Source organism: Theobroma cacao, chromosome 1 (genome assembly GCF_000208745.1).
Source record: "Theobroma cacao cultivar B97-61/B2 chromosome 1, Criollo_cocoa_genome_V2, whole genome shotgun sequence".
Classification (NCBI taxonomy): domain Eukaryota; kingdom Viridiplantae; phylum Streptophyta; class Magnoliopsida; order Malvales; family Malvaceae; genus Theobroma; species Theobroma cacao.
In genome coordinates this window covers 18,095,886-18,108,391 of record NC_030850.1, presented here as the reverse complement: position 1 = coordinate 18,108,391, position 12,506 = coordinate 18,095,886, and the positions used below count along the sequence as shown (strand labels likewise).

General features: G+C 37.7%; 1 protein-coding gene across 5 annotated transcripts; it reads left to right on the top strand.

Moving 5' to 3' along the window:
• On the top strand, positions 8,152 to 12,205 carry LOC18612837 (B3 domain-containing transcription factor ABI3). 5 transcript variants are annotated; one of them, XM_007049794.2, is made up of 7 exons: positions 8,356 to 8,493; positions 9,052 to 10,800; positions 10,986 to 11,039; positions 11,182 to 11,282; positions 11,420 to 11,466; positions 11,540 to 11,616; positions 11,704 to 12,205. In XM_007049794.2, the coding sequence occupies exons 1-7, from the start codon at positions 8,461 to 8,463 to the stop codon at positions 11,842 to 11,844; spliced, it is 2,202 nt and encodes a 733-aa protein (XP_007049856.2). In that variant the 5' UTR covers positions 8,356 to 8,460; the 3' UTR covers positions 11,845 to 12,205. The 5 variants fall into 5 exon arrangements, with proteins under 5 accessions (XP_007049857.2, XP_007049855.2, XP_007049856.2 ...); XM_007049792.2 differs by having other exon boundaries at positions 10,947 to 11,039; XM_018116581.1 differs by having other exon boundaries at positions 10,947 to 11,039; positions 11,414 to 11,466.

Here is a 12,506-nt window from a genome sequence, read left to right as displayed (position 1 = left end):
ACAAATATTACTGTGTTATTTAATAATCATATATGAAAACCATTAAAACTTTAATATCCTTACGAACGGCTTGTTAGCACCATGTAGTTGAGCAAGACTGGTTAGTGGTTGAGGAGCTATTGTCGCCTCCATCAATTGCAACAATAGAAATTACTATGTTATTCAATAAACATATGTGGAAATGTTGAACACAAACTGTTAGAACCATTCTTATTAATGGCTCATTAGCACCGTGTCGTTAAGTAAGATCGATCGGTGGTTGAAAAGCTATCGTCGCCTTTGTCAACTGCAATAACAGAAATTACTATGTTATTTGATAAACATATATGGAAATGTTGAACACAAACTGTTAGAACTGTTCTTACCAACAGCTCATTAGCACTGTGCGACTAGGCAAGACCTCTAGGTGGTTGAGAGTTACCGTCGTATGGGTCAACTGCAAACATAGATATTATTGTGTTATTTGATAATCACATATGAAATTGTTGAACACAAATAGTTAGAACCGTCCTTACCGACCATTCACTAACATTGCCATGGTCATCCTTTTCCTCCATCAACTCAGGCCCAGATAGCTCATCGTCTCTATAAGCGGCAATGCACCCTCGCTTAACAGAACTAGTGGCTTAATGGCACGTACTAGTGCTTCTCAGATAAGGAGACATTGATGTCCACCAAATACTCCCATGTGGCCTCATTTGGGGTAGGCTTCAAGGTTTCGTGTGCCCATAACTGCAAAATAGGTATTTTGATAAATTTTATGATAATTATTATACAAATTCACAGCACAAATTAGTAGCTGTTCACTCACTTGCTGAGATGACTCCAACTTCTCAATCACTTTGTAGAAGTCTTTGGACTTCTGATTGCATTGCCATTTGCACATACGTGGGTAGACGTTGTCGTTTGGAGTAAAGGGGTCTGCTACTTTTTAAAATGTAGGAATCATTTCCACTACCTAGAACTGCAAATCAAATGTAACCATTATTAGATAGTAAATGACAAACAAGTGCAACCATAAATTATTATATAAAAAGAAAACTGAAAAATGTTACATGATAGTACCTATATCACCCATTTGAATTCGTAAATGTTGTAGCGTGAATGATTATCCTTTTGCAAGTTTAGGGCAGGCACTTCGAACCTCTTCAATAGGTAGTCCTCAATCAGCCTCCAAACATAGTGACCCTAGGGGAAGACATTGTAAGCGTCGATGTCCTCCTCTAATGACAAGAGCTAAAATGTCACCCGTTTACAGTAATCTAGACCAAATAAAATGTTATTCGCAATCAAGATGAGTGCCATCTTGGTCATAGAAAGTTACCTCCTTGAAATGTACCAAGTAATGCCTGCAACTTATGCTCTGCTACAGTTCCAATATCTCACATGAATTTCGTCGGGAACAACCTCGTACGTTCGTGTGAATACATCGGGCATTGGGCCAAACTTGAGTCTAGTGATAAGGTAAAACTCCTGCTTTGATATACATGCCTTGTTTTTGACAATGGCAAACCATAACTCATGGTTTATTGACTCTGTCTCAATGATTCGATGAATCATGATGTTATGCAAGAGACCTGCACAAAAGTAACCTTGTGGATATATGTCCAGCAGCATTTTAAAGCACGTACGCTTGATTGCATCGTACTCCCTTTTCTCTTAGAGAGTCTTGTTGATGTAATGCAGTTGCGACCACTTACGTTGGGTGTTAATGGAGACTTTGAATGCCCACTTCTCTCTCGGCACAACAAGCAAATTGTTAAGATCATCATGCTCTTTGAACTGCATTTGTAAAACATAGCACGCACACACATGTGAGTTAACCCATAATGTGTAACACAGTATGCTGAAGAAAGAAATAAATGTTGTTACACGTTATGCATACCAAGTTAAATGTTGTTACATGCTAAGCATACCAAGTCAAATGTTGTTAGACACTAAGCATACCAAGTCAAATGTTGTTACACACCAATGCTAAGCCATGTCATGACACACCAACCACGTCGTGTCGTGACACGCCAATCGCTATAATAACTTACTCGCTACACGAACTACCATAAAATACCCAATGTGGTGACATGCCAACCATGCCATGTTGTGATACGCTAATCACTATAATTACTGACTCGTTACATGGACTGCCTTAAAATACCCAATGTAGTGACATGTTAAAAACCCTAAAAAATAGCAAAAAACCTCAAAAAACAGTTAACCCACTACACGCCAAATCAAATGTTGTAGTTTGTGTTACACGATATGCAGAAGCAGATCCCCTTCAAAAATTTGGTTCAACTATAAACCATGTCAGTAAAAAAATGTTGTAGTTCTCTCTCTCCACAATTTACCAAAAAACCATAAAACCGAGAAGAAAATAGTTAAAACATAGCAAATGCAAAAACACAAACATATCATAGCAACACAGTAAAGAATGAACTAAAAGAAGCATGTTTTAATTTGAGACTGACTAACCTCTTCACTGATAATCGACATTGTTGCTGTGATGTTGTTAAGCTTGCAAATAACGAAGTAGAACACTTTGATCCCTTTGGGAATTGGGAATGAATCAAACTCTCTTAGTTCCTTCGCACAGATTTTTGAGAATTTTGAAAAGATAATAAAATGTGATGGCCTTATAATATGCATGTAGAGGAAGTTCAAACGATTTCCTTGTTATTTGTTCGTAATTTTTTTATATTTCAAATGATGTCGTGTCACAGATTCTCACCATGTCATCTTACACGATTTCAACATGTCGTGTCACATATTTTCACCATGTCGTGTCACACATTCCCACCATAGCGTGTCACAAACTCTGAACCTTGCCGTGTCACAACCGTATCACATATTCTCACCCTTTCGTGTTACAAATTCCCTCCATGGCATGTCACAAACTCTAAACCCCTCCGTGTCACAATTGTGTCACATGTTGTCACCATGGCATGTCACATATTCACACCATGGCGTGTCACATGCTCACACTAGCATGTTACATATTCTCACCATGTCTCACATATTCCCTCCAAGTTGTGTCACATATTCTCACCTTGTCGGGTCATAAATTCCTTCCATGGCGTGTCACAAACTCTAAACCTTGCCGTGTCACGTATGCTCACCATGCCATCTCACATATTCTCACCATGACGCGTCACATTCTCACACTAACGTGTCACATATTCTCACCATGTCATCTCACATATTCTCTCCAAGTCGTGGCACATATTCTCATCCTGCCATGTCACATATTCCATCCATGCTGTGCCAAAAACTCTAAACCCTGTCATGTCACAACCATGTCACATATTCTCACCATGACGAGTCACACATTCCCACCATGGCATTTCATAAACTCTAAACCTTGCCACGACACAGCCATGTCACATATGGCCTGTTGTAGCACAACCAGTTCTGTTTTGGATTCACATCTTCCTCATTTTGATTCACCCCCGTATTAGGGATTTTTGGTTTCACATCATTCTCGAAGCTTTGGATTCATCATGATTAGTTCCTCGTTTAGTTTAATATCACCTTTCTCGGACTATCTGAAACACGATGTCCAAAATGTTTGAAAAACCATCTCTTGTAACGTGATTTTGTTTTGCACAAGCTTATCCAAAAAAATGGATGTTTTGCACAAAATTAGAGAGAACAAATTCTGTGTAGATTTATTTTCCTTAATATGCACATGTATGAGAGTGCGCATCAATGAAAATGTCTCATTAGGGGTATTTTTGTCCTAAAATCTCTTCTCTTGGCTTAAAACAATTAAAATTATTTGAAGGGTTATTTCTAAAAACACCTTATATTTTATAGGTAAAAAAAATTTTTACCATTTGATAATTGATTTATATTTATAGATCATGAGTAGCATCAGCAATACATTATGACCACCTAAGTGATAGAGAGTCAATTAAAGAATATGACAAAGCTCTCCAGTGATAAGCCTCTTAGTGCAATACGGTTCTTTCATCAAATATCTCAAATATGTCATAAAGCATGATTTAATGTCTACTTATGACATTCCATATTAGTTCTCATAATTCATGACGTTATAAATTTAGGAAACTAACTTTCCTTAAATTCATCATGCTTTGGCCAAAGACTTTATATTAGTTAATCAAGAATTGGGAACAAGTGAAATACATCCCCTTATATCACTTGGGGTGATGAATCCTTTTTTGACCACTCATTCTCCTTCGTATGTTTCATGGCATACCCAAAAACACCTTTTTTAGGCATTTGGTTACCTCCAGACCCGTAAAGGTGAAATCAAAGTATGTCATTCCCCATGCAAGATGACTTGGTGTCTTTAAGTCCTAAGACTAGTTGCACAACTATCACATGAGAACATATTTCATAAACACTTGAGTGAAATACCAAATGGAGTTCTCATAATAGGTCATGTTTAGTGAACTTGTTCTTTAATAGGAACCACATGTTATCTTCAAGTATCCCATATATTTCAATCTATGAGATCGATTGCTTACTTCTTAAGGAATGAGGCTTAACATGTATTAGTCTTTGAGCATTGTCAATGCCTTGTTTTGACAATATAATGACCAGGAACAGTTTTAGGAACATGGCTTTTGTGAGACCCCAAGCTCTATAGGCTTGTAACCAAGCATAGATGTAATAATACGAGCCAAAGGTAGTTTCGCCATTTTCTCTAATAAGCTCCCAAAGTAAGTTTTAAACAATATTATGGCCTAAGTAGGCCTAAGGTATAAATGGATGGTGAAATTAGGGGTAAAATGGAAAGGAAACCAAAATTTCAACAATTTTCATAATAGGGGCAAAATGGTCATTTTTCACCTCGGGTTAAAATTTTATATTCTTATGAACCCGAGTATGTTTGGACCATTATGGATCTTGTCCTAGTGTTAAAAGAGCAAAAAGATTACATAAAAGATTGGAGGAGAGTAAGTTAATTGGTGGAATGGTAATTTGGTAATTTTAAGTGGAAGAGATAAGATTGGCCTATAAATACCTTGAATTTCTAGCAGCTTCTAGAGATTTTCTAGCAGCTTGTCTTCTTCTTCTTCTCCTCTCTCACGTTTCTTCAATTCCTCCATGGGAGTTTTCTTCAAGCTTCCATAACTTTCTCTCTCTAGCTCTAATTTTCATGCTTTTAGTGTACTCTTCCATGAACCCTTGTGCTATTTCATCCTTTCACTTTAAAACCCTTGATAAATCTCAATTCTGCACTTTCTCTCACTAGTTGGACGTTTTAGAGAGAGAAATAGAGAATTACACCATTTATTTGGAAGCTATTGAGAGAGAATTTGACTACAAAGGAGCCCTAGGGTAAGTGATGAATTAAGCTCAATTTTTAGTTGTAGAAAATGGCTAGTAATTGGGATTTATGAGCTGTTTTATTGTTGACTATGTTCATTACTTTTTAGTGATTAAGATAGTGAACATAGATAGCCATTTAATGTGGCAATTGAAAGCTAGCTAAGAGATAGCTTTTAGAGTTCATAGTGTGTAAATTGATCTATTGTTTATGTTAATGTGATCCTAGGTTTTAAGGAAGCCCCATCATCCCATTTGGACAATTAGGGAAATTAGAGTCATTTAAAGGCTCTACAATCATTTGGTGAGTGGACTGCCTTTAAAACTTATTTTGAGAATATCATGTATTTGACAAATGTTTGAATGATTTTATACGATTTTTCATGAAAATGAATGCCTTGGGAACAAGCTCTTGAGAAATGATTTATGTTATGATATGTGGTTATTATGGATTTCTATGTGGCTGCATTATGTTGATATACATATATGCTTGAATATAATGTTGTGTAATTATATTGACTCGGCTATGTGAGAGTAGGGAGTGCGCATAAGCCGAGGATGACCCGGTTATGTGCGAGTAGGGAGTGCGCATAATCCGGTGATGAACCGGCCACGTGCGAGTAGGGAGTTCACATGAGCTGGTGATGATGATGATGGGATGGTGTGATGATGATGATGGGTATATGCGTATATATATATATACATATGTAAATATGTGTGTTATAGAAAATTGATAGATAATGGTTTATGGTTGTAATGCATGTGAAACTTGACATATTAAACCTTGAGAAATTGTTAGGTGTTTCATATTGGTTTTGAACATTTCAAATAGGGTGGTTTTCTTTGAGAGAAAGGGAAAATTTTCATTTGATGCCCTGTATTTCGCTGCAACGAGAATCATTCTCGCTGTAGCGAGAAACTCTTGGGTTTTAAAAGGGTAGGCTGGTCGAAAACTCGCTGCAACGAGGATGCATTTTCGCTGCAGCGAGAATGACACTGTAGGTTCTCGTTGCAGCGAAATACATTCTCGCTGTAGCGAGAAACTTTCTGTTTCTGGGTAGCAATTTCGCTGCAGCGAGAAACCTTCTGTTTCTGGGTTACAATTTCACTACAGCGAGAAAGAATCTCGTTGCAGCGAAAAACTTTCTGTTTTGGTCTCTTATCTTGTTCAATTGCTGCCCTATCTTTTACTTCTTTGCTTCTATATCAGAGCATGGACTTCCAACATTAAGGATTAAATGAGTTAAGTTTAAAATGAGGAGGTTTAGAGAGAAATCTTTGGCCAGTTGAGGAACCCTCATTCGGTTAATAACTAAATCCCAAAGTCGCTGCAACGAAAATTCATTCTCGTTGCAGCTACACTACAGCGAGAATGCCTTTTCGTTGCAGCAAAAATTCGTTGTCGTATTTGACTTACTTGTGTAATATCGAAGCTTTTATTCTTTAAAGGGTTCGTTATGTATGGGTTAATGATTTTCAAATGATTAATCATTTAAAGGCTTGATGAGGGGTTTTTAATAAGAATAGAAACAAATTGCATTGTTTTGAAAAAGAATGCATCATGGTTTCATTAAAGATTCCTTATGGTATGCTTGTTCCCTTTCTTGTTCATTCACTGGGTTTATACTCACCATTTTCAAATTCATGTTTTCAGATCAAGAGGCAGCCGATAACTAGGACGAGGTGTCCTTGTAGACCTATGTCCATCTTTTGGTAGGTGTCTCGGCATTCGGTAGCTGTATATTCATCCGAGTCACTCGGTTGGAAGTCGAGTGTTATTTTATTTTGTATAGACAAACTTAATGTAAATTTTTAGAATACATGTTGTAGACATTGTATGTAAATTTTTAAAGAGTAATGCCACTACAAGTTGGCAATGTATATCACTATTTTGATTCAAAAGTATGAAATATGACTTAGCGATATTTGATGGAATGATGAGTAGGATAAATGGATAGGCTTTCTTAGGCTTAATAGACTATGTTTATTGGGCCCTTGCGCCGGTCATGGTCCGAAATTTGGGTCGTGACAGCTTTAATGCATAGTGATCTCATAATTGTAACAACTTTACAATTCTCTTGCAAAGCTTTTATGTTTCATGGGCTTCATCCAATTAATACTTAATAACTCCTTATTATTGCACTAACATGAAAGAAAACCTCTATTATATATAGTTATACGATTAAATATATATTAAATGGTAATATATATTCCTTAATCAATCTAATTGGCTTAAGGGCACATACCAACAGATATCATACTCGCATATAAACCTTAAGAATTGTTGTAAAAAAATATGTGTATGTTTAAGAGTGGAAGTCCTTTGTCCCTTAATTATAAAGTTGAGGTTTAAGATTGTAACCTTCGAATCCCCTTCTTTATGTACCAAATGATGAAAAGCTACTTAGCTATCTTAAGTGAGATCCAGAAAAAAAATACTGCAAATATTAACATTAACGACCATCTTTCTTTGATGATAGCAAATTTCTACTTAATAATTTTTAAATCAGGAACTTTACTACTTTCAAAAAAAAAGAAAAGAAAATAGAAGTCATATTTTAATTGTTGATAACAGCTTTACCCAAAAGGATCATGATAAGAGTTACACTTGCATTCAATTCTTTTTATACAACAGGGGGCAGTACACAAAGCTTGGAGTAAGCAAATTAATTAATAAGATGGTAGCGATTAAAATTATCGGGAAGAGATAAAAGAATGAAGTGAATGAGCAGAAGTGACAGTTGCAAAATGGGCATGATTAAAAAGGAGCAATAACAAAACTGTAAATAAGGGTATAGCGTCAACCACTCTCCAATTTTGCACTTAAAGGCTGAGGCACCGCTACTAGGCACCATTCAAGAGGGAACGCATGTCTGGTTGCACAAAATCCGGAGTGAGGGGCTGAGAAAGTAGCGGCACGAGGTTTCGTTTTCCTTTTTGTTTTTGTTGCTGTTTTTCTTTCCTAATAATCTCTCACTCTCTCTCTCTCAGAAACTGTCCCCTCTCTCTCTTAGTTAATTCCATTGTTTGCTATAAATAAAGTATAAGCCCCCAAAAAACCGATTTGAACTTATCTTCAAAAAGAAAAGAAGAAAAAAGGGGTTAGACAATTTGAAACTTTCTGGAACAAACTAGAACACACATGGGTGCTTAACTTCCAGTGGTTAGCACATGTGGGTGTCTTGGTCTCTTGATCATCACAAGGTCTCGCTTGTCTTGCCGGTTCTGATAAGTAGTATCATCTTTTCTTGCTGCTATGTTCATCGGCTGTATGCCGATCCATGAATTTGTGTACAAATATTGATTTCTTACAGTTTAATAATTGGGTGTTGATGTTTTTTTTTTCTTTGGGGGTTGTTATATTGTTGTACATAATTGTTTGATCAGAGCCTCAGATAATTAGTAGTAATTAAGCATAGTTTAGTGAATGTGAGATCGCTTTCTTTGATGATATAATTTGGGTTAATTGTTTATTTTGATAGAATCACAAAAGGCAGATGATTTATGTTGCTTCTCTGTTGAGGTTCTGATAGCCAAAGCGGGCCCTTTTTCTCTCTTTTGCTTCCTTAATTAGATACAATCTCCCCTTGCACTCATCCGTACACAGAGAAACCTATAGTCTAGCAATATCCATTTTGCTCTCTACTCAAAATATAAAGCATTACTCAAAAGTGTTTCAAGTTGCATATTTTTAAGAATTTTTCTGGGACAACAAAACCAAAAAAAAAAAAAAGAGAAATATCTGATATGAAAGGCGTGCAGCAGCACCTGCGTTGTGAAGATCTGCAAGCAGGAGCCAGAAATGAAGCAAACCCTTCAGGGTTTGATGCTCCTGAGGTAGAAAGAGTGATGGGTACAGAAGAAAGAGAGATCTGGCTTTATAGGCAGCAAGATGACTTGCTTGATGTTAACGATGCTTCAATTTTCTATGGTGATTTCCCTCCTCTGCCTGATTTCCCTTGCATGTCTTCTTCTTCGTCCTCTTCGTCGACTCCGGCACTTGTAAAGGCCTTTGCATGTTCTTCTTCTGCTTCTACGGCATCGTCTTCTTCTTCCGCGGCTTCTTGGGCAGTTTTGAAGTCAGATGCAGATGAAGATGTGGAGAGAAAGAATAATGGCCATGGTCATCATCATCACCATCATCATCATCATCATCATCATCATCATAATCACCACCACCACCATGGTCAGCATGATCTAGTGGATGGAACACCAGCAGCGTTATCTTCTACCGTCTCCATGGAGATTCTTCAGCCGTCAGATCATGTTATGCATGGTGTTGATTGTATGGATGTTATGGAGAATTTTGGGTACATGGATCTGCTTGACAACAATGATTTTTTCGATCCTTCTTCTATATTTCAACATGATGATACTGGTCTAGAGGAGTTTCAACAAGAGCAAAAGCCACAGCAGGAACAGTCGCAACAGCCGGAGCAAGAAGTACCGACGATATATAGCAAAAATGAAGAAACCCAAGAAGAAAAATCTTCGGATGATTTAGCCATGGTGTTCTTGGAGTGGCTCAAGACCAACAAGGAGACTGTTTCAGCAGAGGACTTGAGGAGAGTTAAAATCAAGAAAGCTACCATAGAGTGTGCTGCCAGGCGTTTAGGTGGAGGCAAAGAGGCCATGAAGCAGTTGTTGAAGCTTATTCTTGAATGGGTTCAAACCAATCATCTTCAAAAAAGGCGCATCAAAGAATCAGCCTCCAATAACAATATTGATATTCCCTACCAATACCAAGACAACTTTCAAAACCCTAACCCTAATCCAAACCCTACCTCGAACCCAAACCTGAGTTGCGATTCTGGCCCACCACCTGAACCAAACTCTTGTTTCTCTCAGCCACCCTGGATTCCACAACCAACGTATGTAACGGATCCGGTGGCCGTGGTCCCAGGTTTTGCACCAACGGTCGGGCATATGGGCGACCCGTTTTTAAATGGAGCTCCTAATATCAATAGCCATCCTTATCAGCCTCCAACAGATTATCCAATGCTGGACTCAGCTCAAACATGGCCGCCTTCACAATTTGCTTTGGCTTCTCAGTACAACTCATTTCCAGACAATAATCTTCATCCGGCTGCACATCAACCATCTGCTTTTCCTGGGTATGGGAATCAATATCCTTATCAGTATATCCAACGGCATAATAACGACCAAAGGTTGGTGAGGTTAGGCTCATCTGCTACTAAAGAAGCAAGAAAGAAGAGGATGGCTAGGCAGAGAAGGTTTGCACCACACCATAGAAATCACAATTATTATAATAATCAGCAAAGCCAGCACCAAAATCAGAGTGTTGACCAGCATGTAAGACTTATTAAAGATAATTGTGCGGCGGCGGCCCAAGCCAACTCCGGAAACTGGGTCTACTGGCCAGCGGTTGCCGGTGGGATGGCTTCAAACCCTCCGCTTCTACCTGGTGATGTTCCTGTGGTGCATCCTGTGGATCGACCCTCAATGCAGGGGCAGACTTATCAGCGGCACGTGGCATCAGATAGACGACAAGTGGGTTTTTGATCTTTGATCGTCATTTTGTATTTGGGATTATCAGATACATTTTTCGGTGCTTGTAATTATTGATTCATGATTAAGAAAGAACGTTAAAGGTAGATATGTAATTAATGGTGTTTGCTTTGATGGGTTTGGTTCAGGGATGGAAACCTGAGAAGAATTTGCGGTTTCTTTTGCAGAAAGTGTTGAAGCAGAGCGATGTGGGTAATCTTGGAAGAATCGTGCTGCCAAAAGTACACTTCCCTTTCCTTTCTCACTTTTAGAGAATAATAATGTCGTTATTTTCAATGGATAATAATTTTGAGAGTTTGCTTGTAAAGGTTTCTTAGTATTTGATACAATCTTTGTCAATGCAATTTATATAAATGCAAACAGAAAGAAGCAGAAACCCATCTGCCAGAGCTAGAAGCAAGAGATGGGATCTCCATTGCCATGGAAGACATAGGGACGTCTCGTGTATGGAACATGCGCTATCGGTATTCTGAAATTTAACCTTTGATAATGCTGTTTTTGATGTAATTTTCATCCTTTTCTTAGCCAACATCGTTTCTAAATCACCTTTTTTTCCTTTCCTTCTGCCTTTGCCATTTGTTTTGTCTATACGGAGTTTCAGATTCTGGCCAAACAACAAAAGCAGGATGTATCTCCTTGAAAATACGGGTGGGTATTATTTTTCTAATTTTTCAAGCTTTTTATACTCATCATACTCAACCAATTCTTCTTCTTCGTCCAGGGGATTTCGTGAGAACAAATGGGCTACAAGAAGGAGATTTCATAGTCATATACTCAGACGTGAAATGTGGCAAATACGTACGTACCCATCACTTTTTCGTTTCCTTTTCCCTAATTTTTATGGGGTAATCTTATTAAAAATAACAAATTATATGGACCTCACAGTTGATACGAGGAGTTAAGGTACGGCAATCAGGACCGAAATCGGAGACCAAAAGACCAGGAAAATCGCAGAAAAACCAGCATTCAAATTCTCCAGCGGCTGCTGCTGTTAATGGTTCGTCATCTTCACCCATCAAACAGTAAAGTAATAGGAGAAAAAAATGAATAAAATAAAACAATACAAAGATAAGTACCAAACCATCGCCGCATTTCCTTCATGCATGAAAGTGAATAATGGACAAGTGGGCGGTCCAAGATGGTCTTTGGCAAACCTCTTGATCTGAATATCTGCCCCCACTTTGGTTTCTCCGTCGAATGCTAGTATTGGAATCCCAACTGCCGAGACAATTAAGGAGTTTTGGGGCTTTTGGAGACAATGCGTTATTGTGATTCATGCCATGGTTGGCAGGCTAGGGAGTCAAGTCAATTGATCCACTCGTCACGCTTTCTCGATTTCTGATGTTTACTACAGATTTTCCAATGTGTATGATTTTACTTCGCACTATACCACTATAGAGTTATGTTTTACAAATATAATATATATATATATATATATATATGCTACTAGTATTTAGTACTATATAAGAATGGATGATGCAGCTGTTGTTCGTTGTTAATTAATCTGGATAAGTGTTTGATGCTAGCTATATTTGTGAAATTCCATTCTTCAGCAATTGATTTCAACATGGCAACGTCAAAACTTTCTTTTAGATGTGAGCTATAATATATGATTGCGCACTTAGCGATCTAATTGTCATATCTTCTTTGAGTTTGTGAAATATTTCTCAACAATTACATAAAGATTA

Excerpts from the sequence above, each read along its gene's own strand:
- LOC18612837 (XM_018116581.1), top strand. The coding sequence starts at position 8,461 with ATGTGGGTGTCTTGGTCTCTTGATCATCACAAG. Across the intron at positions 10,801-10,946 it reads TGGCATCAGATAGACGACAA|GGATGGAAACCTGAGAAGAA; the intron begins GTGGGTTTTTGA and ends GGTTTGGTTCAG. Across the intron at positions 11,617-11,703 it reads ACGTGAAATGTGGCAAATAC|TTGATACGAGGAGTTAAGGT; the intron begins GTACGTACCCAT and ends TGGACCTCACAG.